Source organism: Anomaloglossus baeobatrachus, chromosome 1, assembly GCF_048569485.1.
Source record: "Anomaloglossus baeobatrachus isolate aAnoBae1 chromosome 1, aAnoBae1.hap1, whole genome shotgun sequence".
Lineage (NCBI taxonomy): Eukaryota > Metazoa > Chordata > Amphibia > Anura > Aromobatidae > Anomaloglossus > Anomaloglossus baeobatrachus.
Genome location: NC_134353.1, coordinates 156,019,883 through 156,044,713, shown reverse-complemented (window position 1 = coordinate 156,044,713; position 24,831 = coordinate 156,019,883). Strand labels below are relative to the sequence as shown.

General features: G+C 45.2%; 1 protein-coding gene and 1 long non-coding RNA gene across 2 annotated transcripts in view; one reads left to right on the top strand and one right to left on the bottom strand.

Moving 5' to 3' along the window:
• Positions 1-24,831, top strand: part of WWC2 (WW and C2 domain containing 2) — a 205,606-nt gene that overhangs the window by 88,296 nt on the left and 92,479 nt on the right. Inside the window, exons 3-5 of the mRNA XM_075347159.1 lie at positions 14,920-15,123; positions 19,266-19,342; positions 23,354-23,433. Of these exons, the coding sequence (XP_075203274.1) occupies positions 14,920-15,123; positions 19,266-19,342; positions 23,354-23,433 (361 nt within the window). The remainder of the gene's footprint in view (positions 1-14,919; positions 15,124-19,265; positions 19,343-23,353; positions 23,434-24,831) is intronic.
• Positions 5,748-23,595, bottom strand: LOC142309145 (uncharacterized). Its single transcript, XR_012753987.1, has 3 exons — positions 23,145-23,595; positions 21,829-21,987; positions 5,748-11,049 (listed from the first exon to the last, which is right to left on the bottom strand). It is a non-coding gene; the product is annotated as an uncharacterized LOC142309145 (long non-coding RNA).

Below are 24,831 nucleotides of genomic sequence, written 5' to 3'. Positions count from 1 at the left end.
TATGTCTTTGAAGTGTGGGAGGAAACTGGAGAGCCCGGAGGAAACCCACACAAACGCGGGGAGAACATACAAACTCCTTGCAGATAGTGTCCTTGGTAGGATTTGAACCCAGGACCCCAGCGCTGCAAGACTGCAATGCTAACCACTGAGCCACCATGTCGCTTATATGACCAAGGAAAGGAAAAGGTGGACCCAGCACCTAAAAAATCCGGAATATTAAAACATCAAAATTTTATTGGACATCTAAAATTACAGGGGGGTCCATAAATGAGAGGACATGCATAAGGATGCTCTACGCGTTTCGGACAATAAGGACTGTTTTTTTATTTAATCATAGGTCCTATGATTAAGGACTTTTTTATGTATTGTAGGGTATCTTTATGCGTGTCCTCATTTATGGACCCCCCTGTAATTTTAATGTCCAATAAAATTTTGATTGTTTTAATATTTCTGTTTTTTTTTTTTGTTTTTTTTTTGGTGCTGGTCCACCTTTTCCTTTCCTCAGACACTGGAGAATAGTCGGACAGGCGGGTCCCTGGTGGCTTTTTCCTACCCGCTGCCCTACATTGAGGGGTTTCTTCCTCCGTTACCAGGTTTTTAATATGTTGTTGTCCATCAAGTAGATCAATGATGGTCTGAGTCCTGAGACTCCCATTGATCACTTAGAACCCTCAGGAAGTGTGCAGCTCACTAAACAGCAGCTCGCATAGCCCAGAATAGGGATGCACTTGCCTATAGACTTGCTATTGCATCGGTACGCCGGTGTGTGTGCTCCTGAGACCCACTGATCTGCTTGTAAATAATAAAATATAAATAATTTGTAACAGTTAATCTTGAAGCAGTTAATCATGTATACTCTATGGACATCCCCTTTAAGTGACTGAAGCTCTGCTGTAAATGAATGTAAAGCAGGAGGCTGTTTATTCAGGTAAACTCTGCAGTGGACATTCCTCGGAGATGGCGAGCCACAGAAGCGTAAAAATATTGACTTTCTGCAGCATGAGATGCAGCAAATTCCTAGAAACCTGTTCTACAAGTTTGTTTTTTTAGCTTGTGAGGTTAGTGCCTTGTGGTGACCAGTTTATTTTTACCTCCTTGAACTTCACGAGGAGGAGTGAGAAAATTCCACTAGATAACTAATTAAAATAATCTATGTAAGAAATGGTTGTGGAGAAGTGAGAATCGGTGATGATACAAATGGGATTGTACGGTTTGGTGAAACATGTGCACATAACAGCAATAATCCTGAACTTTGGAGGGTTTATAATTCTATAATGTATGCCGTAGCCACAAACCATTGCCACCGATATATCCAAACTCTTTCCAACTATTAATCACTGGTCTACCAACAGCTTTTTTTTTTTTCTGATTTCTAGCTATTTTAGTTCTGCATCAAAATAATCAGTTAATCATATTTGCTATTTTTTTTCTACGGTGTCATAATTCTCATCTACATAAAATAGAGTTGTCCATATTTCGGCAGTCCCTGCAATAAAGTTACCCCAAAAATACCCTGTATGTAAATTGTCCTGTCCGGTCCAATGGGCGTCCTAATCTGCGCCTCCTGTCCCTCCTTTCGCCTTCCTCCTGTGCTGATTGACGTGCATGATGCCTTGGACGCTATCCATTTTTTGCCCGGCCATGTGGATGAAGCGGGTGATGTGTTGGACAAAATCTTGCGGCTGCGCGGAGAACTCGCCGGTTCATGCAGACGCACCTATGTTTTCAGCTCTGCCCACAACAGGGCAGAGCAGAGTGCGCCTGCGCGAGTTGGGAATACGGAGATTTTGCCCGCCTACGTGGATGGCATCTGAGGCGTCATCCACATCAATCGGCACAAGAGGGTGAAAGAGACAGGAGGCACAGATTAGGATGTCCATCCGACAGGACAATTTACATGTAGGGTGGGAGATTTTATAAAGTATTTTTGGTGCCTACAGGGGTGGGGGGTGATTAGGGGGTAATATGCACCTTTTTAGAATGCCGCACAGGTGCTTAAGGTGCTAGTTTCACTTTTGAAGGCCAAAATCTGGTGACCGGTTCCCTTTAAGAATGAATGTGGTTGTAGGTGTAGGGATTTTTCCCAAACTTGAAACTATCCCTTTAACATAACTTTTATATCACATTTGCTGATTTAGAGGCCAAAAGGTTTACATTTTCTCTCCTCAGACAGATCTAGAAAGGCTTGCATGTCTTAGTTATAGATTATCCATCAGTCAATGAACAATGAGGTCAATTGTATTTTAACCTTATGGTAGTTGAGTACCGCAGTGTGGTGGGTTAATGAGCTTCATTGACTTCACCCATGGACTGTATCTAATGGCCATATTTACCTAAAGTTTGCATGTTTTCTCTAATGTTTTCTCTGTGAAAAATATTTACCTTATTTGTTACTTGAATTACTTTGGAATTACTGTACATATTGGGCCGTGTTCACATGCAGCGTTTTTTCTCCGGGATAATATATATAATTATAGTACAGACCAAAAGTTTGGACACACATTCTCATTCAAAGAGTTTTCTTTATTTTCATGACTCTGAAAATTGTAGATTCACATTAAAGGCATCAAAACTATGAATTAACACATGTGGCATGAAATAATTCACAAAAGTGTGAAACAACTGAAAATATGTTTTATATTCTAGGTTCTTCCAAGTAGCCACCTTTTGCTTTGATTACTGCTTTGCACACTCTTGGCATTCTCTTGATGAGCTTCAAGAGGTAGTCACCGGAAATGGTTTTCACTTCACAGGTGTGCCCTGTCATGTTTAATAAGTGGGATTTCTTGCCTTAGGCTATGTGCGCACTAGAAATGTCCTTTTTCTCAAGAAACTTTCTTGAGACATTCTTGGAGTTGAAGATTCCGGCACCTGCGGGAAAAAAACGCACCAAATCCGCGGTAAAAACGCATGCGTTTTTACTGCGGATTTGCCGCGATTTCACCGCGGATTTTCCGCAGGTTGTTCCTGACACATGCAAGTATAGAAATTCCGTGGGTATTCTGCAGGTAATAATGAACATGCTCATTTTCTCAAGAAAGTTTCTTGAGAAAATTTTCTCAAGAAATTTTCTTGAGAAAAATCCGCAGTGTGCGCACAGCTATTTTTTTTCCACATAGGTTTTGCTGGGAAATGTCTGCAGAAAGATTTCTAATCTTTCTCAAGAAATGTCCGCGGGTAAATCTGCGGGTAAAACGGTCTAGTGCGCACATAGCCTTATATATGGGGTTGGGACCATCAGTTGTGTTGTGCAGAAGTCTGGTGGATACACAGCTGATAAGGGGTCTTTACACTCTACGATATTGTTAATGACTTAAAATTGGGGTCACGTCGTTAGTGACGCACATCCGGCGTCATTAACGATATTGCAGCGTGTGACACTTATGTGCGACCTAAAACGATCGCAAAAGCGGCCAAAATAGTTTGCCGCGGAGAGGTAGTCCTAAAACAAAAAATTGTTCTCTTCCAATAAACTATGTTGTTCTTCGTTCCTGCGGCAGCACACATCGCTGTGTGTGACACCGCAGGATCGACAAACCTCGCCTTACCTGCCTCCACCGGCAATGCGGAAGGAAGAGGTGGGCGGGATGTTTACGTCCCGCTCATCTCCGCCCCTCCGCTTCTATTGGATGCCTGCCGTGTGACGTCGCTGTGACGCCGCATGACCCGCCCCCTTAGAAAGGAGGCGGATTGCCGGCCAGTGCTACGTCGCAGGACAGGTAAAAGTCCGTGTGACGGGGGTGCGCGATTTTGTGCGCAACGGGCAGCGATTTTCCCGTGTCGCAGAAACTATGGGGGCGGTACGCATGCTAGCGATATCGGTACCGATATCGCAGCGTGTAAAGCCAGCTATAGTCCTACTGAATAGACTGTTAGCTGCCTTTTTCTTGCCATAATACAAATTCTAAGTAAAGAAAAACGAGTGGCCATCATTACTTTAAGAAATGAAGGTCAGTCAGTCCGAAAAATTGGGAAAACTTTGTTTTTGCCACTCCACTTGGGGACACTTTCAATCAAACGTTGCAAAGAAACTGGCTCACATGAGGACCGCCCCAGGAAAGGAAGACCAAGAGTCACCTCTGCTGCGGAGGATAAGTTTATCCGAGTCACCAGCCTCAGAAATCGCAGGTTAACAGCAGCTCAGATTAGAGACCAGGTCAATGCCACACAGAGTTCTAGCAGCAGACACATCTCTAGAACAACTGTTAAGAGGAGACTTTGTGCAGCAGGCCTTCATGGTAAAATAGCTGCTAGGAAAACCACTGCTAAGGACAGGCAACAAATCAAAAACTGCACCTAGGATTTCACTGTTTTGAGCGTTTTTGTTGGCTGCTGGCAGTGTTTTCTCTGGTTGGCCCCTCCGAGATCAGTGATTGTTTTGTCTTGAAGGACAGGCAACAAGCAGAAGAGACTTGTTTTGGCTAAAGAACACAAGGAATGGACATTAGACCAGTGGAAATCTATTCTTTGGTCTGAGGAGTCCAAATTTGAGATCTTTGGATCCAACCATCGTGTCTTTGTGCGACACAGAAAAGGTGAATGGATGGACTCTACATGCCTGGTTCCCACCGTGCAGCATGGAAGAGGAGGTGCTTTGCTGGTGACACTGTTGGGGATTTATTCAAAATTGAAGGCATACTGAACCAGCATGGCTACCATAACATCTTGCAGCGGCGTGCTATTCCATCCGGTTTGCGTTTAGTTGGACCATAATTTTATTTTTCAACTATACAATGACCCCAAACACACCTCCTGGCTGTGTAAGGGCTATCTGACTAAGGAGAGTGATGGGGTGCTACGCCAGATGACCTGGCCCTCCACAGTATATGTATGTGTATACAGGGCTGTGGAGTCGGAGTCGGAGTCGTGGAGTCGGAGTCGGAGTCGGAGCTCATTTTGGTGGAGTCGGAGTCGGAGTCGGTATAAAATGCACCGACTCCGACTCCTAAAATATATAATAAATTGGGGACAGGAGTGCAATGCAGAATGTGCTGAATATTTTACTAAATAACAACATTTAGTATAATGCTTATATTTAAGTGAAAAATTTATTGTAGTACAATGTGAACATCAGACATTTAATTGTTTTTATGATACAATAATCAAGATATTTGGATAGAACATAAAATATTTATTGGAATACAACTTTAGAACACAAAAAAACTAATAAATTGTAAATATGTAATATATATAATATATATATATATATACAGTGTATATACACACACACAAGATATATATGTAATCTACTGTATATTACATAGTGTATTACATATTTACAATTTATTACAGTTTTTTGTGTTCTAAAGTTGTATTCCAATAAATATATTTTATGTTCTATCCAAATATCTTGATTATTGTATCATAAAAATTATTAAATGTCTGATGTTCACATACACATATTCATGTACTACAATAAATTTTTCACCTAACTATAAGCAATATATGTAGGAGTCTGAGTCTGAGTCTGAGTCTGAGTCTGAGTCTGAGTCTGAGTCTGAGTCTGAGTCTGAGTCTGAGTCTGAGTCTGAGTCTGAGTCTGAGTCTGAGTCTGAGTCTGAGTCTGAGTCTGAGTCTGAGTCTGAGTCTGAGTCTGAGTCTGAGTCTGAGTCTGAGTCTGAGTCTGAGTCTGAGTCTGAGCCGGTGCAAGAGAATTTGAGGAGTCGGAGTCGAAGGTTTGGCTTACCGACTCCACAGCCCTGTGTGTATATATAATATATATATATATATATATATATATGACTGAATTTAATAACTGCAACGTTTTTGAAATGTGCAGCATGTAAAGTCTTTCTTTCTGCGTTTTTGCAGTGTTTTCACCCGTAGAAAGAACTGAGAAAGTGAAAGTATTTTTTTAAGCGTTTGTGATGAATACAACTAACTTTATTAAATATGAACAATAGACAAAGCAAACATGTAGTCCTTACACTGAACACAAAACAAAATGCTGCAAAGTGGCATTTGGAACACAGAGGGCTTTTACTGCTAAAAGAGCAGGTGTTGGCTGTAGAGAAAATAGCACAGCAAAAATGCTGCTTGTGAACATAGCCTTAGAGGGAAACCAAACTGTAAGCCCCACTGTGCACTAGGACTGATGACTGGGACTATGTTGGTGCTATATAAGTGTAGTGGAGCGCAAACACCAGGCTGACAGAGCTTTGCTCTACTTCACCAGGCTGAACCTGTGTTTGTGATCTGGTCTTCAGGGGTGCGGTCTTTAGGTGTGTCCACCTCCCCGCAGCCGGTCACCGTCGTAGACATGGCATGGCAACACTTCAGACAGTCTCTTTACAACATAACTTGGAACTATTTATTTGATTTCCAACCATTTTGACAGACATAGCCATTCCTATCCTGTTCTGCTGCTGCTGTTCTCTTGGGTACTTCTTCTGCCTAGCTCGCTGCTGAGACTAATGCGGGCTTTACACGCTACGATATTGCTAGCAATTGCTAGCGATATCGTACGCAAAAGCACCTGCCCCCGTCGTGCATTCGATTTCGTGTGATCGCTGCCGCAGTGAACATTATCGCTACGGCAGCATCACATGCACTTACCTGGTCGTCGTCATCGCGGTGACTGCCGAACAATCCCTCCGTCAAGGGGGAGGGACATTCGGCATCACAGCGACGTCACCGTGACGTCACTAAGCGGCCGGCCAATCAAAGCGGAGGGGCGGAGATGAGCGGGACATGACATCCCGCCCACCTCCTTTCTTCCGCATTGTGGCCAGCGGCAGGTAAGGAGAAAAAGACGTTCCTCGCTCCTGCGGTGTCACACACAGCGATGTGTGCTGCCGCATGAGCGACGAACCACATCAATAATCAACCATTACCGATTTTTGGTTTTGGGACGACATCTCCATGGTGAACGATTTTCACCATTTTTGAGGTCGCTTAAGGTCGCTGGTAAGTGTCACACGCTGCGATATTGTTAATGACGCCGGATGTGCGTCACTAAGAATGTGACCCCGACGATAAAACATTAACGATATCGTAGCGTGTAAAGCCCCCTTTAGGCTAGTTTCACACACCCGGCATTCTGCCGGATTGCTGGATCTGGCACACTCCAGTACAGTATTAATACTGTACAATGCCGGTCACATGTTCCGGTCACATGACATGTGACCGGAGCTTGCCGCGATGCCATTGTACTGTATTACACTGTACTGGAGTGCGCCAAATCCATCAATTCGGCGAAATGCCGGATGTGTGAAACTAGCCTTAGCCTCTACTTAACCCCGTTCTAATCATTGCCTCAGACTGCTTCAGTCTCTCTACTTCCCTAGGCCGTCCTGAGGAACACTCTCTCTCGGGCATGTCAGTCTAGTCTCTGGACTCTTGTAAGCCCATTCCAAGGTGAGCCTCAGGCTCTGAACACATGGAGGATACTCCCGGATTTCATGAAGGGCCCAATTTACCAAGCACCGTCCACGCACCAGGAACACCTCTGCAGAACGGACTTCTCCCAGGCCTGTCTCACCAGCCAACCGTCTGCTCTCTGTCAATCCTCTCTTCCTGGCTCTCCGTTCCATCAGCTATTGGGAAGTACCTGCCACACTGTACTAACACCTTCACTTTCCCTATCCACTACACACTATATTAATCATACATAAGGGATTACACTTTACATTACTATAATATACACATAATTAAACACAATCTTCAATATAAACACTTTAAACTCTCGGCCGCTAGATGGCGCCGACCACTTCGGCTCAGCAACACTTAGACAATCGTTTTCTAAAACACAAGGATTATGATACATGCAATATAAAATACATGAGAAATATAAATAAACACCGTAGGAGAGGGATACTCTGGCCATCTACAGTGTGACGGCTAGTAATGTTGCAGGTTTGACCCCCCTGATCTTTAGAAGAATCGTGGCATAATAGTAAAGAAAACCTTGTCAGTGTGTCCGCTGCTGCACTATGTACGCAGCCAGTAGTGATCCACATGAGTACGTTTTCAGATTTTTTTTTTATTTGGGTCTATTTAAAAATGTGATATTTTCTTAACTCTGAACTATTACTAGTAGGTTGGATATATTACCAGGAGCAAGTAACGAAAACCCAGTAGCTGATACTTACAGAATTAATGAAACAACCTATGGCTGATTTAATGTACGGTAATTTATATTTCCTGGCAAATGACCATGCTGTTTTCGCTATCTCTTCAGTGTCGGTGCTGCCTTTGTGCAGCAGTTTTCATTTAACACACACATGATGTGGCGTGTGATTACTGCTCTTGTTGTCAAAGGCTTATAAAGCTGCTGCACTATTCTAGTGTAAATCATTAGATCTCTGCATGGACCCTGTAATAGAGATGGATGTTTTGTGGAGCCCTGGGGTATTCTGTACCTTTCTCTATAGGGAAGCACATTGAGGCGATTGCTTGCTGAATACTGAAATTGTTAGCATCTAGACAGATTAACTGTTTTTTTTCTTTACTGCTCATGAAATAGGATGGAAATTATGTCTTTTATTTTTCATCACATTTATATCAGCCGTTGTGGACCTAATAAGGACCTGGAATTCCCTGTTCAGCCATAGACGTATCAATTTTTGCCGACCTTTCTATAATGTATGAAGGTGTGAGAGCAGTGCTGCGACCACATCTACCTCTGTGTTCTCATATTAGTTCCCGGGGCTCAGGCTACCTGTACCCAAAAAATTTTTTTTATTGTTAAAAATGTCACACTTTGGTGCAGATTTTGAAGCCAAAGCCAGATAAAGGTATGGGACATATAGTCTAGTATGAACCACTGGCAGACATCGACTGAAGACAGCCCCTGTGCAAGTGTGACGCCCTGGGCAAGCCAGGGGTCACAGGTCATCACACCACCACACCCTACATCCCAGTTAGGAACACCAAAGCTACTCAAATCCTTGTTGCCTTCCTCCAGGGGCTGATGTTCACACCAGGGGGTGGGCCAGGCGGTTGGCTCCGCCCACCGAGGAGTACGCAGCCCTGGAGGCGGGAAGAACCAGGCAGATAGAGTTTGGAGGGAGAAGTGGAAGGAAGTGGTAGAGGAGCTAAGTGAAAGTGAAGTGGTAGTGGAGCAAAGAAGAAAAGGAACAAAAGGGAGCGTAGAAAGGCCTGAAGTGAGTCCAGCTAAGTGCAGGACAGGTCAGCAAGGTCAGCAACAGCGGTGATCGTCTGGAGGGGGACTGCTCGGAGGTTGCTGGAAGGACCGTGGTCGAGTAGTGGCCCGGCGGTCTGGAGCAGTATACGAAGGACAGTCAGCACCAGGGCAGGGGCCTCTCGGACCCCGGCAAGGCTAGGAGTCGCCATAATTTGCCGAATCCGTCAGTGAAGGAGACGTCGATCCCCCAACAACCAAGTCCCGATTGAAGACAACCGTCCAACCATTAGTGAGGAACACCGCCACCGCCAGGGCACCAGCTCCTCAGGGCCAGCGTCTGCGGGCAAAGTAGGGCTCCCCCGGCCCATATCCAAGCCAGGGAGCGGGTTACCGGTGGGAACCCATCGCTACCAACTTAGAAACATCAGGTGCAGGTCAGAGGGACATCACCGTTACCTGCTGGGAGAGCAAGTGCAGCCGTCCGTGGGAACAGTCTTTCCAGCCGTGTGGTTTACCGTAAAACTGTGTCAACGTCTCAGGCTGAGTGAGTACCACAGTGCCGCAAGGCACAGCGCTGCCCCCGCGTCCCTGCGCCCACTAGGCCCTGCAACCTTCCACACCATCACTGGGCCCTGGGATCACCAACCCCTAACCACGGAGGGGCAACACAACACCTGGCTGCTCCGCATCACCACTCCCGGGATCCCCATATTGAGCAGCGGTGGTGCTACAAATCACCACAACCGTGGGTGGCGTCACGGACAATCTCCCCAACAAAATCCCCTTTTCACTCACGGGCGAGGAGTGCCGCTCGAGAACCCCCGGGATCCGGCCCACCACTCGAGCCACCACTGAGCAGCAGCAGCCGGACCCGAGCAGAGGGGTGAGCGCGGTGCCGGCACCCTCCTCCCCGCCCGCTACACAAGGAGAGTATATGGGTCATTTTCAGTCCAATAACTCATCAATATGCACAATTCCACCTGGTTTGGAGGTAGAAATGGGCCCTCTTACCTATTGGACCCTTGTACAGCTGCACAGAGCCCCACAAAGATATATCCGCCACTACTATGCACTTATTATTCTCCTTCTTGTTGGATCTGCTTCTGACTTTGGCTCACAAGCTTGAAGTTTTTCAAAAATCTAATATATAAAGCTCAGTGTATGTATACGTTTATGTATGTGTGTAATGTCCGCTAAAGGAATTTGCACCGTCGCGTTTAGAATCACAAATTTTTGCACACACTCCATGTGACTCAGGGAACGTCATAGACTATGTTTTGATGGGAAAATGTAATCCCGTGCTTTACAGTTACTCTCCAAAATCCTGCCTCCATTAAACTGAATGGAGGTGGAAGCTACAGACTATTAATAGCAACTGTCAGTGGTTGCTATAGGAACAAAATAAACTGTTAGTATAAGAAGCTTATGTGGGAGGTAATAAGATGTCGGTGGGGATACGGATGGAGAGAGACAGAAAGAGACAGCCCGATACAAATACAGACAGAGAGATAGAAACAGACAGACAGAGACATAGACAGACGAGGAAAGAGACAGAGAGACAGACAGCGACACACAGACAGAGACTGGGAGAGAGACCGTTACAATACTGGGCAACGCCGGGTACTACAGCTAGTTATTGAATAAAAACCACAAAGTTACTCACAATGAGGTGTCCCACTAGAATTTTGAAGTGGATTGACATAAATCTGTATATGTAAAAAAAAAAACCCAAAAAACACTGTACAAAAAAAAGCTTCATGTTCACTATACATGTGTTTTCCTATTAAGATCAATATGAAACCTATTTGCAAAGTATGTGAAGCTTTTTTTAGATGTGAATGTTGAAGCAGAATCCATTTCCAAATTCACGAATCTCTGGAACATACCCTCTAGACTAGGTTCACACGAAGTTTGTATTCAGTTTTTTCTTTCTTTCTAAGGAGTCTCTTGAAGCCAAAATCCTCCTAAAAAAAAAGCAAAACAAAACTGTCTCAAATACTACAAGTGGTAAAAATTTCTTCTCAAGACCTGTTTCAGTGATCTTGAGTAGTCTGGGGCTTCCAGACAGGAGCCACCTTTTTAATTATTTTATTCATGTATACAGCAGTATTAATTTCACAGCGTTTTACAGTAATCATCATCATCACTGACCTCATTGGGGCTCGCAATCTAAATTCCCTATCAGTATGTTGTCTTTGGAGTGTGGGAGAAATCCAGAGAACCCTGAGGAAACCCACGCAAACACAAGATTACATGCAAACTCCTGCGGATAATTGTCCTTGGTGGGATTTGAACCCAGGACCCCAGCGCTGCAAAGCACCAGCCTCCTACAACATACCTGGCTCCTCTTATTCAGCCTGGCACAGGGACATCATCACGCCATGACATGCATGTGACATCGTGACATGCCGACTGATCAAGAGCAGAGCCGCGGCTGGTCGCATGGTGGAAACGCTTCATTGTGCCTCCTGTGCGACCGATTACTGATGTAGATCGGTTCCTGCGATCGATTGGCACCACCTCTATAAATACTCTTTGAATGGAAAATCCATTTTGCTGTTCATATCAGCTTTTTCTTTTTAGCTAACAATGTTTTGAAAACCTTACAGTGAGGAAAAACGAAAAGGCAAGATATTATTTTTAATTTTTTTTTAAGGAGCATTCCAATTGGATGCGGTCAATAAGAAGTTAGATGCTCAGAAGCAATGTGTGGGGTGGGGGGGGGGAGCTTGAAAAACCTGTTTAGAACTGATAAAAAAAAAACAACCTGAAAATCAAGTGTTTCCTGAACTGGATTCCTCTTGAAAAACACTTGTTTGTTTGACAGCAGGTAGGAGAGCATGTGGTGTGAATTATGTAAAATACCTTACTGTCATAAAACAGGTATGTTAGGGGCAGGGCCGGCTCCAGGTTTTTGTGGGCCCCGGGCGGAAGAGTCCCAGTGGGCCCCATCCACACACAGACACCGATACGAACATATACATATTTAAAGACAAACTCACAAAAATACATATAAACAGACAAATATATACAGTCATATACACTGACATACACACACACACACACACACACAAGGCTGCTGCATACACACACACACACACACACACAAGGCTGCTGCATACAGACAGACACACACACACACAACTCTGCTACATACAGACAGACACATACAACTCTGCTACATACAAACACATACAGCTCTGCTACATACAGACAAACACATACAACTCTGCTACATACAGACAAACACATACAACTCTGCTACATACAGACAAACACACACAACTCTGCTACATACAGACAAACACATACAACTCTGCTACATACAGACAAACACACAACTCTGCTACATACAGACAAACACATACAACTCTGCTACATACAGACAAACACATACAACTCTGCTACATACAGACAAACACATACAACTCTGCTACATACAGACAAACACACACACACACTCTGCTACATACAGACAAACACATACAACTCTGCTACATACAGACAAACACACACAAACTCTGCTACATACAGACAAACACATACAACTCTGCTACATACAGACAAACACATACAACTCTGCTACATACAGACAAACACACACAACTCTGCTACATACAGACAAACACATACAACTCTGCTACATACAGACAAACACACAACTCTGCTACATACAGACAAACACATAACTCTGCTACATACAGACAAACACATACAACTCTGCTACATACAGACAAACACATACAACTCTGCTACATACAGACAAACACATACAACTCTGCTACATACAGACAAACACACACAACTCTGCTACATACAGACAAACACATACAACTCTGCTACATACAGACAAACACATACAACTCTGCTACATACAGACAAACACATACAACTCTGCTACATACAGACAAATACATACAACTCTGCTACATACAGACAAACACATACAACTCTGCTACATACAAACACATACAACTCTGCTACATACAGACAAACACATACAACTCTGCTACATACAGACAAACACATGCAACTCTGCTACATACAGACAAACACACGCAACTCTGCTACATACAGACAAACACATACAACTCTGCTACATACAGACAAACACATACAACTCTGCTACATACAGACAAACACATACAACTCTGCTACATACAGACAAACACACAACTCTGCTACATACAGACAAACACACAACTCTGCTACATACAGACAAACACATACAACTCTGCTACATACAGACAAACACATACAACTCTGCTACATACAGACAAACACATACAACTCTGCTACATACAGACAAACACATACAACTCTGCTACATACAGACAAACACATACAACTCTGCTACATACAGACAAATACATACAACTCTGCTACATACAGACAAACACATACAACTCTGCTACATACAGACAAACACACACAACTCTGCTACATACAGACAAACACACACAACTCTGCTACATACAGACAAACACATACAACTCTGCTACATACAGACAAACACATACAACTCTGCTACATACAGACAAATACATACAACTCTGCTACATACAGACAAACACATACAACTCTGCTACATACAGACAAACACATACAACTCTGCTACATACAGACAAATACATACAACTCTGCTACATACAGACAAACGCATACAACTCTGCTACATTCAGACAAATGCACACAACTCTGCTACATACAGACAAACGCATACAACTCTGCTACATACAGACAAATACATACAACTCTGCTACATACAGACAAATACATACAACTCTGCTACATACAGACAAACACATACAACTCTGCTACATACAGACAAACACATACAACTCTGCTACATACAGACAAATACATACAACTCTGCTACATTCAGACAAATGCACACAACTCTGCTGCTCTGTGGGGCCCACACCCGCGGCTTGGCGGGGACAGCACCAGCGGCACTGGCAGCACCCGCGGCTCGGCAGGGCCCACACCCGCGGCTCGGCAGGGCCCACACCCGCGGCTTGGCGGGGACAGCACCAGCGGCACTGGCAGCACCCGCGGCTCGGCAGGGCCCACACCCGCGGCTCGGCAGGGCCCACACCCGCGGCTCGGCGGGTACAGCACCCGCGGCACTGGCAGCACCCGCGGCTCGGCAGGGCCCACACCCGCGGCTCGGCGGGGCCAGCACCCGCGGCTCGGCGGGGCCCACACCCGCGGAATCGGCGGGTGGGGGCATTGGCAGGGGCCAGGGCATACATCCAGGGGGTAGAAGCAGCTCACCGGGGCCTATAATGGGGAGACGGGGAGGGCACTTACCCGATTAGGTCACGGTGGAGAGGGGGCCCACACAGCGCCGGACAGAAGCTCGCCTCCTTCATCTGTGGGACTGAGAAGGCGGTAGCTCCGCCCACAGATGAAATTCAAACGAGGATGTCTGCGCGCCTTAAAGTGACGGCGCCGCAGATTGCTGCCGAGGACTGCGGTCCCCGGAACTCGGCCGGGGACCGCAGAACTGTAAAGGCGAGTGGGCCCCGGCCAAGGGACAGGAGAACTGACGAGGCCGAGTGGGCCCCCCCGGCTCTCCAGGGCCCCGGCATTTGCCCGGGTTTGCCGGGTGCTGACGCCGGCCCTGTGTTAGGGTTATACGGAGCCATGGTCCATCTACACTGGAGTCTTAATATACGAGCTCTGTGAGCCGCCGAGTGCAGGATTTACTACAGGAATGTGGATTCTTTAGATTCTTTGTGTTGATTTCTGCAGTTCTCCCTTTAAAACCCTGTAATCAATCCTATATTTGCATAAATTATTGAATTAGAATGTTATTTCTTTTTTTTTAGAAACCACACAGATAGAGGATCCCCGTAAGTTATGGAGGAAAGAACAGGAGCGGATGCTAAAGGACTACCTAATGGTGGCACAAGATGCTCTAAGCACTCAGAAGGAGCTCTACCACGTGAAGGAGCAGCGGTTGGCTCTTGCCGTGGATGAGTATGTTAGACTCAACGATGCCTACAAAGAAAAATCCAGTTCACGTACTAGCCGTAAGTATGCGGAGTCCTGAGCAAATAATGTAAAATATCAAACTTTAACTTTATTCTAAAGCCACTTTAAAGGGAGTATGTCAGCAGGGTTTTTTTATGGAATATGAGGGTAACATTTGTTAGTCTCATAGTACATAAAATGTAATATGTTATGTAGAACTTACTGCGCCGTAAGCTGATGTTTAAGTGAAATCAGTATATTATCAGGAGGAGATTATCAATACAGATTCAATACAGAAATGGGTGTCTCGTGGCTTCTGGTCAACTGCTCTGTGTAACCCCGCCACCTCCACTGATTTAACAGCTTTTTTCTATGTACAGTGGACACAAAGCTGTCAGTCATTAGTGTGGGCAGAATTATACAGAGCACTGCTACCGTGTGTAGCTCCCGGGTCCTCCTGTGATCTCTGATGGATGCTGCACGCCGTCCTCTCCTGCTTATGGCTGATATGCTGATACACTCACACACAGCAGATCACGCACACACGCACACACACACACGCACATACACACAGACAAATCACATCACATCCAGCAGTTCTGGCCACAGGGAATGATGGGAGGAAGTCACGTGTGTCCGCTGGTTCTGTTGCGGCAGGTCCTTGAGCTTCACCACACAGTTTCTCAAGATTCTGCCGGCGAGAAGAAATGTGTCGCTGGATGTGGTGAGTATGTATGTGATCCGATGTGTGTATGACCCGATGTTTGCGTGTGTGAGCTGATTATGTGTGATCCGATGTGTATACGATCTGATGTTTGTGTGTGAGATCTGATTGTGTGTGTGTGTGGGTGAGATCAGATGTGTGTGGGTATGAGACCACTGCAGAGCCTCCCGTTCGGCGTCTAGTGAGTATGATTACGGGGAGTCCGCTGTCTATAATGAAGTGTCCTGCAGTATCTGTAACCTTTTTTAGCTGCACGGACACTTCATTATTGATCCGCGACTAGGGCGGGGGGAGGGCTTATATTTAAGCTTTGCTCCGAAAATGCTGAAAATCCCTGCTAGGGCTTATTTTTGGAAAAACACGGTAGATCTCCATCAGAGGAAACTGATTTTTATCACAACTGCTACACCCTTTAGGCCCGTTTCACACGTCAGTGAAAAACACAGACGTTTTTCACTGGCGTGTAAAACACGCACATGTCCCTGCGTGTGCCGAAAATCACGGCACACGTGGGTTGTCTAAGTGCAATCCGGGCTCCGTTCTCCGTGGCCCGTGATTGCACTTAGAGATTCACTCACCTGCGCCCGCTCCCGCTGTCTGTGGTGCTGAATCCTCCCGCGACGCAGCATCCGGCCGGCGGTGACCCCTGCAGGAGCTGCTTCCGGGTCGGCTGTGTCACGCATAATGAATATGCGCGACAGTAATCAGCCGGCTTAGAAGCAGCAGGGAGAACGGGCTGCAGAGGACATCGCTGGACGCCGGGTGAGTTAAAATGTTTGTTATTTTAAAAGCACGTTTTTTTCTGGCACGTGTTTCACGGACCACACCACTGCGTGGTCCGTGGAACATCAGTGATGCCAGAAAAAAATGGACATGTCTCCGTGCAGCAATCACGCACACGCGGGTACGCTGCACAAAGACACGTGCAGTGACAAATCGCTGACGTGTGAGCAGACCCATTCATTAGAATGGGTCTGCGTATGTCAGGGATTCTGGTACGTTTAAAAAAAAAAAGCACAAACGTACCAGAATCACTGATGTGTGAAAGGGGCCTTAAACTGTGTGTAATCAGCCCCTACACCATGCAGCTGTCAGATGAGGTAACAAACCCTGGTCAGATTCCCTTTAAGAGCCCTCTGATTGAGACATCTGCTCTACTGCTTTGCACTAATGAAGAGCAAATACACCAACACATGAGCCTGCAACTGAATTCCTGGTTTGACTTTTTATTCTGTCATGTGGCATGACTAGTTAAATGGCCGATATTGACTTTTATGGTTGTTACTACTTTACGTTGCTGTCCTATACGTACACATTTTATTGTATATTGCTGCTTTTACACTAGGTGTTATTGCTTTACAACCTTTAATCTGAAGAAAAACTAAATATGGGCAGAAAGTGTACATAGGTAATAATCCAGAAGCAGGCATTTTTTAGGTGCCATTCTTTAATATTTAACTTTTATACATTGCCTCATTTTTATTTTTTTTTTCTTTCTATTTGGCTAAAAAAAAAATCCTACTCACACTCCTAATGGGCGGGTTTTTTTTGCAATCTTGTCATCAATTTAATTTTTTTAATCTGAGCGATTTTATACTGAAACCATGTTGCTGTCGGTTCTATTTTGTGGTTCTCCTGAGGAAGAAGCCAGGAGGACCTCAAGGCACATCAAGAATAAACCACATGCCATTTGCACTTCAACGGATCTAACTTTTTCTTTAAACCAGCAGCACTGCACCATCCACATTTTCCATCCTATTTTAGGAAACTAGAGTCCACGTTCACACGTTGAGTATGTGGTCAGTATTTTACATCCGTATTTATAAGCCAAATCCTGGAGTGAGTGATAAAGTCAGAAGTGGTGCTTGTGTTTCTATAAGTCTATGTGCCCACGCTGCGGAAAATGCGCGGATTTTGCTGCGGATTTCTCGCGGAAAAGCCGCGGATTTTCCAGAAATCTGCAGCACAGCTACTCCCCAGCCATTTCTATGGCATTTGGGAAATGCTGTGCCCACGCTGCGGATTTTTCCGCAGCGGAAATCGTGCGGATTTTCGTGCGGAAAAATCTGCAGCATGTCAATTATTGTTGCGGATTTTCGTGCGGATTTTGCCTATTCAATTGAATTAAAAAAAAACGCAAAATCCGCGTCAAATCCACGTCAAATCCGCACCTATGAAAAGGTGCGGATTCCGGGGGAAAGCTGCGGATTTTGATGCAGAAAAATCCGCAGATACAGAGTCCCGTGGGCACATAGCCTTAGGCTGGAGCCACACGAGTGTATGGCATGCGATGCGTTCTGCTAATGACCATCGGATCCCGCTCTGCTGCGAGTATGAGCAGAGTGTGATTATGCTGTGATCTGATCCTGCAGTCAGATCACAGCTGCAGAGGAGAGGGCGGGATTAATCTCCCCATCTCCTCCATTATCAGCTAATGCGATTATCGCACTGAACTCCGGTGTCATCCAAGTGCAGTCCGATGTTTCACTCGCACCCTTAGACTTGTATGAGTGTGAGTGAACTGTCACGCGCAGCATGCTGCAATTGTTTTCTTGGTCCGATTAGGGCTGAGAAAAATTGCAGATTGGATCAGCCCCATAGAGTAACATTAGTCCGAGTGGAATGTATTTTTTTTTTTATTTTATTTTTTTTTAAATCTTATTCCACTCATCCGATTTTACTTGCCGTGTTTCCTTACCCTTATACTTTTTATCTGACTGTTCCACTCCTGGTTTTGGCTAAAATACTAACCAAATAATCAACGTGTGCACGTGGCTTTACTCTGACACTTCCAACTTTGTTTCTCCAAAAAGTCCCCATGAGCTTGGTTCTGTTACATACGTATGTTATAAATTACAAACCAATTGATACTCTTCTCCCAGTATGCACTCAGATTTTAGCGCTGGCCACTCTGTGACCTGCTCTGACACAGGAAGAGGAAACATCACCATTTCTCCAGCAGCAGGACTGCTGTGGTCTGGGATTGTCTGCAGCGGTCAGGTGTCTTGAGCAGCGAATCTTTGGCTGTTTTTCTGATAACACGCTGCTAGTCGTCTGGTGCTTGGCCTGCTAGTGGAGCAGTAACCTCTCCTCTTCCTGTGTCAGTGCAGAGTACAGAGCGGCCTGTGTTAGATCCTGTGGGGTGTTGGTAGTGGAGAATCAATTAGGTTAATTATTTACAGATCCAATCCCCTAAGAACTTTTTAACTGAATAATCCATTTACGTTTTACATATGTTCAGTAATATAGATACGTTGAAAGGAATGAAACTAAACACATTAAAACGAAACCTAAATTGTGCTTTTTGCCTAAGAAAACCAGTCTATTGTATGGTGACCGTTACTACTCTGCGCTGTAATTACCCCAACATCCATTTTTGTAAAAGTAGCAGAATGTGACGTGTATGGTGTAAACTTGCCAATCCTGTATGGAACATTTTCTCCTTTATTAATCTTGTTGTTTTATTTTATAATTTAGTATTTTCAGGCTCATCGTCGAGTACAAAGTATGACCCCGATATTCTTAAAGCGGAGATCTCCACCACAAAAGTCAGGGTACGGTTTCTAAATTTATACATGTTTCTATGGTAACTTTATTTTTACTGTTAATTGCTTGCATTCATTGTACAATGTGATTGTAGCACGCAAAGCATTAATACTAATTCTGGAGGAAACTGGTTAATTGTGTTTTAAAGGGAACCTGTCACCACTTTTTTGGCCTATAAGCTGCGGCCACCACCGGGCTCTTATATATAGCATTCTAACATGCTGTATATAGCAGCCCAGGCCTCTGTGAGAACATAAAAAACACTTTATAATACTCACCTAACGGTCGCACGGTGGGCCTTATGGGCGTCTCCGTTGTCCGGTGCCTCCTCTTTCGGCCATCTTCGTCCTCTTTCTGAAGCCTTTGTGCATGATGCACACAGGCTTCAGAAAGAGGACAGTCAAACACACTCGCCGGTGCTGCGTAGGCGCACTACAATACTTTGATCTGCCCTGCTCAGGACCTGAATGCCGGTGAGTGTGTATGACGTCGGACCCGTCATTCACTGCGGCTAGAGAAGAAGGAGAAAAAAGATGGACAAAAGAGGCGGCACCGGAGAACGGAGACGCCCATATAATCAACTACACGATCGTTAGGTGGTTGGCCGCGGCTTATAGGCCAAGAAAGTGGTGACAGGTTCCCTTTAAAGGTTACATAATATATTTATATATGTTCTAAGTGTACTGTTTAGATGTGGGTCAATAGGAAAAATATTACAGGAAAAAATAAGCATAATTTCCAATAACTGGTCATAATACCAATATACTGCAGGATGCCGCTGATGACCATGATACATGCTTTATCTGTCCGCTTCTGATACTAGGCCACCCCCATGGTAGGTGTGTCAGTCTTTTATCATGGGGTGTGCTGCACCCAGCAGTGTATTAAGGCCACGTCACACTAAGCAACATCGCTAGCAACATCGCTGCTAACGAACAACTTTTGTGACGTAGCAGCGATGTTGCTAGCGATGCTGCTGTGTGTGACATCCAGCAACAACCTGGCCCCTGCTGTGAGGTCGTTGGTTGTTGCTGAATGTCCTGGACCATTTTTTAGTTGTTGCTCTCCGGCTATGAAGCACAGATCGCTGTGTGTGACGGCGAGAGAGCAACAACTGAATGTGCAGGCAGCAGGAGCCGGCTTCTGCGGACGCTGGTAACCACGGTAAACATCGGGTAACCAAGAAGCCCTTACCTTGGTTACCCGATATTTACCTTCGTTACCAGCGTCCCCGCTCTCAGCTTTCAGTGCCGGCTCCCTGCTCTCTGCACACATAGCTGGAGTATACATCGGGTAATTAACCCGATGTCTACTGTGGCTAGGAGTGCAGGGAACAGGGAGCCGGCACTGGCAGTGTGAGAGCGGGGACGCTGGTAACGAATGTAAATATCGGGGAACCAAGGTAAGGGCTTCTTGGTTACCCGATGTTTACCGTGGTTACCAGCGTCCGCAGATGCCGGCTCCTGCTGCCTGCACACGTAGCAGAGTATACATCGGGTAATTAACCCGATGTGTCCTGTGGCTAGGTGAGCAGGGAGCCAGCGCTAAGTGGTGTGCGCTGGTAACCAAGGTAAATATCTGGTTGGTTACCCGATATTTACCTTAGTTACCAAGCGCAGCATCGCTTCCACGCAGCGCTGGGGGCTGGGACACTGGTTGCTGGTGAGCTCACCAGCAATCGCTGGAGCGTCGCAGTGTGACATCTCACCAACAACCTCCTAGCAACTTACCAGCGATCCCTATCAGGTTGGCTCGTTGTTGGGATCGCTGGTAAGTTGTTTAGTGTGACTGGGCCTTAGTCTTGTGACCAGCTTTTGGTAAGTATAGCCTTTTTATCCTGTGATGCATTTTTGGATCCAATATCCGTTGCAGTGAATTGGATATGTGTTGGAGCCTGTTAATATGCTATTTTATCTATGGCTAGGCTACAGACTTGGATCCTTTTGGACAATAGTTTGTAAACCGTATATTACAGCTATAATCTTTTAAAGGGGGTTTCCCACAATCAGACGGACAGGTGATGGAGATTAGTGAATATTTCCGCAGGACATTGGTCCAGCAGACATGTCAGTAGTTTGTGTCACACTGCTACACTGACATCGTGCCAGGCCTAGAAAGCAGTAGAGGTGACAGGGCATCAACTGACATGCGACATGCTCTTCTCTAGTGATAAGTGTATAATTGCTGGATGTCCTAGCAATCACTAGAACAGGGGTTACCAACCCCCTCCTTACTGCACTAACACATTGAGGGGGAGTTTTGAATAGAGCATCCATCGAGGATGCATGGTTCCACACCATTCATAGTTTATGGGGCTGATGGAAGCAGCCAGGTACTGTGCTGTGTGGTCTTCGTTAGTCCAAGAGACTTTTAATTGTGCGTCACTGTCAATCCTTTACTATTGCACCATTACAACAATGCCTTAGTGAGGAGGGTGTGCTCGTGCTCAGTGAGGGCCCAGTTGTGGGGCTCCCAAGGATCAGACCTTTCTCACCTATCTTGTGGTAGACCGCTGTTGTAGTTGCTGCCGCAAGATAGTACAGATCAGTCTATAAAGCTGTGATCTTCCGTTCCATATAATGTTTACATTCAACCGCTGACAGAGTTGGTGTTAGCTGTTGGATCATCAGACCACTGATCTGATATTGATCATCTATAATATGGGAAAAAAATAAAATATGTAGAAAGTTACTTGTGCTCATATCTTTTATCAAATGTCATCTATATAGTTCTTACCTTGAGAGCCACATTGAAGACTGAAAAATGGTTGCGAGCCACAACCAATGCCTCTTCTACCCAGTATTGACATTCTGAGTACCCCATTAATCAATGGCGGACACAGATGGAAAAGGGACCCCTGTGCAGGGAGATTATATGAGCCATTTCCAGTCCAAAAGTTTTGTAATGACAGCAGCCTGTTGCTGCTTCGGAGGTGGTAGTGGCCTCCTTACCTCTTGGCCCCTGTACGGCTGCACATGCTGCTCCAATGATATGTCTGCCCCTGCCATTACCAGTATAATGACTACCAAAGCTTTCACACAGAAAACACATTAAATCCTTGTACTCGCTTCCCTTATAGGAAGCATATTTACACTTTTCCTTATGTTGGGTATTCTTGCACCAAGCGCACTCATCACACTGCTGCATCCAGCTTACAGGACTCTGTACCTGGCAGTATCATCATATCGGTGCAGGGCTCTTTTAAAAATAAATAAAACAAAAATCCCCATCTGAAGACCACCTTCTCATAGCTATTTGTTAGACCCAGTGTTAAAACACCAAACCAGCAGACTGCATAGAGCCACGTATCATGGGCCCACGGGCCACAAGTGGCTCCTGAACTACAGGCTGGGGAACACTGACTTTAGAGAAATTTTCACTGGATTTTGATCACTTACATGGAGAACCTCCTGCAATTGCCACTGCCCTTTTGATTGTAGAGCGGTTCTTATTTTCCTTTTGTGCCCCTCCATTCCAGAGTTATGCCCTCTAATAATGGTGCAGAGTTTCTCTTCCAACAACTAGGTATATCCCCAGATCTTCTCTTCGGATGTTTGCTTTTTTTCTCTCTAACTTTGGTTAATAAGTACACGCCTGCACCTACAGTGTAGTTCTGGGGTACGTGCCCAAAATGGACACCTTTATAACTGTTGGGCAGAACTTTGGAACGGAGGGGTAGACGCAAGAAAACTAACTACAAATCTATTCCAGAATCCATAGCAGAGCAGCATTTGGAGGCATTACTCCAGTGTAAAGAAAAAAATAAAAAACGAAAGCCAGAGAGAGGTCCTCTAAGTGCGGAATACACACCAAGCATCCATAATTGATCTGAAGCAAGTCATTGTTGTCCTGTGACTTCTCCTGACCACAGTTGGTATTCATTTAGTAGGAGCTGTGTCCATGCAACTTATGGGCCACGTCTGAAAGACTACAGTGTCAGACAGGAGTGACATGAGGACATCAGCCCTGTCTCACCCACAACTGTACATTTATAAATCACACTTCTGTTTCTTCACTAGGTAAAAAAGCTGAAGCGGGAGCTGTCCCAAATGAAGCAGGAACTTCTATACAAGGAGCAGGGCTTCCAGACACTGCAGCGGTAAGTCTCAATGCAAAGTGCGTCCTGTCAGCTCCTCCTTCAGCGTCTCGGCACGTCTGTCAGCCCTCTTCTCCTTCTACTTGGCATAACCTTTTTTTTTAAGGTCATGTACAAAATCAAGCTAATTTTCCATGTAAAGTCATGAGGTCCTCTTGCTCTTTGCTTGCAGTGGTAATCCTCTGCTTGTGACAGGACACTTTTGTTTAGACAGTAGCAGTGTGTACTAAGGCGTGTACAATCGCACATCAACAATATAACAAAGATTAATTGTAAGAGCAGATGTGGGGGTTACTCTCCAGCCGGAATGAGCCTAGTTTGATGCAAATGTAAGAAAAAAAAACAACTCGCCCCTCTGCTGAGTGCACGAATCCAGCCTCCACCATAATAGTAATCCCAGTGCAATCCAAAGCACTTCCAGAAAAAACTATTTTTATTCCTAGTATTAAAACGTGTCCAATGTCCCACAGAAAAGACTGTTATGGACGCGTTTTGTCGTGACACTTCTTTGACTAGTGAAAGGCAAGTTGCTTGGCACTGCTCGTTATTTAATTGAGCATCAGGGTGCTCAGGTAATTCAGGGTGCTCAGGTAATTGCTGATCTCAGCGGAGAATCGCGGGTGCTCAGATATTTTGTCCGTGAAGCAGCGACCACAATGCACAGGCTTGCTTCACTGCATGATATTTGCAGGCACTCCAGGGAGAGCCATTCACAGTCTCTGCATGGCTCTCCTGGGGGATAAAACAACGTTCTCAAGTGTACTGTAGTGTGACCCCCCCCCCCCCCCCCGATTCCCTCCCCCACTACCACCCAAAAAAAACCAAAAAACCCTCACCCTGCTGCCAAAAATACTTTATGGCTGGCTGTATGTGTGCAGAGACCCAATCGGGCCAATCATTGCCTTTCCATAGTGCTCATTACTCACGTTGAGCTTGTCCGAGCGTCTGACCAGCTCAAATTGAGGAACAAGAATCTCCAGGGTTCCATCTTTGCATTGCACTTGGATTGCGATCCTAGTTTGATATAAACTGTTTGAAATGAGAATGTCTCAAGAATTCATTCTGATTTCATTCATCTTTTTTGATATCTGAGCAGATAAATGAAGCAATGGAGTCTTCTTAAAGGGAATCTGTCAGCAGGTTTTGGTATATAACCTGAGAGCAGCATAACATAAAGCACAAGAGCCCGATTCCAGCGATGTATCACTTACTGGGCTGCTTAATGTAGTTTACAGAGAATACCTGTTGTCTGACGTATATGTAGCAGAGCTAAGACTTCTGTGGTCTGTATCCCGCCCACACTCCTGACTGGCAGCTTCCTGTGTACACTTTGTGAGCAAGCAGCTATGCTATGGTTGGGGTGGGATTATACAAATTAGCTGAACTGGGCTGCACATGAAA